The sequence below is a fragment of the Juglans regia genome, chromosome 8 (assembly GCF_001411555.2).
Source record: "Juglans regia cultivar Chandler chromosome 8, Walnut 2.0, whole genome shotgun sequence".
Lineage (NCBI taxonomy): Eukaryota > Viridiplantae > Streptophyta > Magnoliopsida > Fagales > Juglandaceae > Juglans > Juglans regia.
The window spans coordinates 10,505,225-10,508,750 of record NC_049908.1 but is presented as its reverse complement, the minus strand read 5'-3'; the positions used below and the strand labels follow the sequence as shown (position 1 = coordinate 10,508,750).

The 3,526-nt window shown below is 40.7% G+C and overlaps 2 protein-coding genes across 2 annotated transcripts; one reads left to right on the top strand and one right to left on the bottom strand.

The window, feature by feature from the left end:
- The first annotated feature begins 378 nt into the window (after positions 1-378).
- On the top strand, positions 379-948 carry LOC108983067 (zinc finger protein 6-like). Its single transcript, XM_018954591.2, has one exon. It carries the CDS (start codon positions 379-381, stop codon positions 946-948), a length of 570 nt encoding a protein of 189 aa, XP_018810136.2.
- Positions 949-2,635: 1,687 nt separating this feature from the next.
- On the bottom strand, positions 2,636-3,526 carry LOC108983068. The gene has a single exon (XM_018954592.2). The coding sequence runs from the start codon at positions 3,383-3,385 to the stop codon at positions 2,813-2,815; it is 573 nt and encodes a 190-aa protein (XP_018810137.1). The 5' UTR covers positions 3,386-3,526; the 3' UTR covers positions 2,636-2,812.

The window sequence follows — 3,526 nt, the reverse complement described above, 5'->3', positions numbered from 1 at the left end:
TAAGGAAATGACATATCTTGCAATAATGCTCAGAGATGACACAAAATTTTTCCTCAAAAAGTTTACAACTTACCATACATTTCTGACATTACCTGAGGGGAAAAAAGATCAGTACTTCAGATAGAATCTCTTCCCACATGTAATCCTATCTTAAGGAAATGACCTATCCTGCCTGCTGTTCATTGTTTGTTAACGATGAGGCCAAAAGTTTGATTTAATTGGTTTTTTGTTTTAAGTTTCTTAATCCAAAAACAAATTAATCCATTTCCTATAAAAATAGGGCATTTGGTTTCTAAAAAATGCATGTCAGATAAAGTCTCTCTAATTGCATGCCAGCTGAAAACTCGATTCCAACAGGCCAATTTGTCATCCACTAGCATGGCCAATGAAAATCCCACTTCGAGACTTAGATTATTCGGGTTTCCATTGATGGAACACCAAGAATTTGCAGTCAAGAGAGAGAACTTTGAAGATCAGGAGCAAAAAAAATTCCTGTGTCAATACTGCCGTCGAGCTTTTGCCAACTCCCAAGCATTAGGGGGCCACCAAAATGCACACAAGCGAGAGCGCCAAAGAGCCAGGCGTAGTACTTCCCAGTTTCACAGTGGTCATCATGGGCAGTACTTCATAGCAGCTGCGCGCGCGCCAATTCTAACATCGCACGCCGTGAGATCAGCATCAGTACTGCCCATTTATTCAAGAGGATTCGTTAGCACTAGCAGCGCTGCCGCTACCAGCTTGGTGTCGCGATCACAGGCGGCACATGCAAGTTTTTATCCATTCCGGCCGCCTTGGATTTCATCTTTTCCTCCTCGATTTTTGGAGGCAACCCCAGTGCGGTTTCCTTCTAATGCGCAGTCGTTGGCTGAATTCTCAGCTGGTAAGTTGCCAGAGGGGGAGTTAGGTGCCGATCTCCATCTAAAGTTGTCTCCCTCTGGGTCTGGTTAATAGTTAGATTAGATGAACCCTGAGGCATGAAACCAGATCCCTTTTCAAAAAATCTTTGTTGTATATATTTATATATATGCATTATTAATTTAGAGTTTGAATTTGAAGGTTTAAGCTGGTTGACAAGCTCCAATAAAATGGCCTATATTTGGATTGCAAGTAGTCAATTAAGTTGGTTTTTCCAGTTTGTTCCTTGCAAGTATATATATATATGGTGCAGCTTTATGAGTTGTAGAAGCAGAAAGTCATTTAGATCATCAGGAGAATCATTAAAAAAGGCGACCAGTATCTGGTACCATATATAGTCTAATATAAAACAATATATATGATGGAACATGTTAGATAGATTAGAAAGATCACAACGGAAAAGGTTGGAAACATTCACAGATCGATTAAACTGATTAATTTGTATATTTAGCAGTGGAGAACATTAATTTATAGAAAACTTAGAATAAATAATAAGAAAAATTAAGTGTGTTCACTTGTAGTCTCGTTTAAAGGTTAATTATTCCAAATTTATCAATCACATGATCGATGAATTTTTGGTTTTGGGTCGCTTATTATATATAAAACCCCTGATCCCAGCTGATGATCATCTGCGAGCGCATTTAAAAAAAAAAAAAAAACTGATCTTTTGCCACCCCATTTGATCTTTCCCGTGTGAAAAAATGGATGGTTTTGGGTCGGTTTATCGATATATATGGTGGCCGAGGCCGTGAGCAGTTTGCACCATATATTTGCATCGATATTCTTCGCCGCCAACTTCAGCTCTTGTCGAGTGGTGCCCTTTCCCTTTTTCGTTGTTGATCAGATATTAGTTGCTAGCTAGATGAATGGCGCCGGAATCCAGCTTTGGCGTGGGTTCTTCCGGGGGAGTTGATCCCGGATCTTGACACCATAATCTACGGCAGGTGTCTACCTTGCAGAGCGTCTAAGTGAAAGGAGAGAAGATACGGTTGACATCATAATCCCGGATCTTCGCATAGAATTAAAGAATTAATTAATAAAGCCAGTTTAGAGTAGTACGTAATTGGAAGGAGAGAAGATACGGTTAAATGATCGATGTCGCAATGAGTTTTGAACGGGCTTCCACTTCGAGCACTTGGGATTCCGCAACTAGCTGGTGGTCGTAGTTGCAACAACGTTACATATATAAGAACAAAAGGTATTAACTAATTAATTGCATTTCCTCCATAATATATTTTCTTTCTTCTTGCTTAATTTGCCTCCTGTTCTATACGTTGATTGTTACGTGGACGGTATAAGAAAAACATTCTGATAATAAATAGTCATTCTCTTTATAAATAATTCGTCATATGATCCTTTTTTTTTGTAGTGATGTCTATGCACAAATAAAACCCCCCCGCCGCCCCCCAAAAAAAAAAAAGAAAAAGAAAATCAGAACGATCATGATCCCCATCTTTTTAATGAATTTCCGATTCGTTATAACCATTCAGAAGGATTCTGTAGAAAGAAGTTAGAAACTCACAAATACAAAAATCTGTGATTGGAAGCTGGAATATTGGACACATGAAGCCAATTCAAATCAACCTGGCCAGACCAGCTAGCTCTTCCTAGACTATTTTCAGTATTTTTTGCTCCCTCGGTATTTTTTTTTTCCGATTAAATTAGCATGCACCTACAAGCATGCCGAAAAAAAAAAATAAAACTACAAGCAGGACAAAATCATGTTAATAATTAAGAATAATGTTGATAATTGTTGGCAGCCCGGCCATGAACTTTCAGTCTTCTATGATGAAAAACAAATAAAGCAGCAGAGAAGGATGAAAATAATGCATTCGAACTCGATCTACCAATTAGTAGCAAACTTTCACATCCAAGCGCGTTTCTTTCTCTCCACCCTTCAACCTATTGACCTCTGAGTCCTCTCGTGGTAACGACGATCGATGGAGTCCATGCGTTGGAGCCTCATTTGTTGGTAGAATTGAGCAATGAACACCTCTGCCTTAGCGTCGATCATCTCATCCCCAATGCAATTGACGTAAGCAGCACCATCATGATCAATATCCTCGCTCCTGTCGAGCTCCTGGAGGTTAACCGGGGATGCATGCCGGCTCGTACTGGCTTCAGAACACGAAGAGGCCGAGCCGTAGCAGGATCGAGACATGGGTGACAGGAACCCACATGATTCCTTGAAGTGTTCGACCATCGGGGACGAGACCATCTCTGGCAGGGCCACCTGATCAACGTGCGACTGGAGCTTCGATGCCCCATTGGAGGCTACATCCACATGACTGGGTTTCGGTTTCTTAGACCTGCGGAAAATAAATGATGCTGCTCTGAGGAGGTTCATTGGACCGCGCTTCTTTTTCACATGATCTCCCGCGTTTGCAGGAGCCCTCTTGATGATGTCAGGGATGGAATCCTTATTCGTTTGAATGTCGAAGATGATGATGGTGTCTGATTTTGTTTCCATTTTAGAAGCCGGTTGAAGATCAGAACCCTCTTCAATGTGACGGTTGTTTAGGGTACAAAGGGGAGAGACAGGCAACCATTCCCGAGAAATTCAGAAAAATGAGCTAATATATGGACCATTTGTTGGGAAGTGTAATATTAT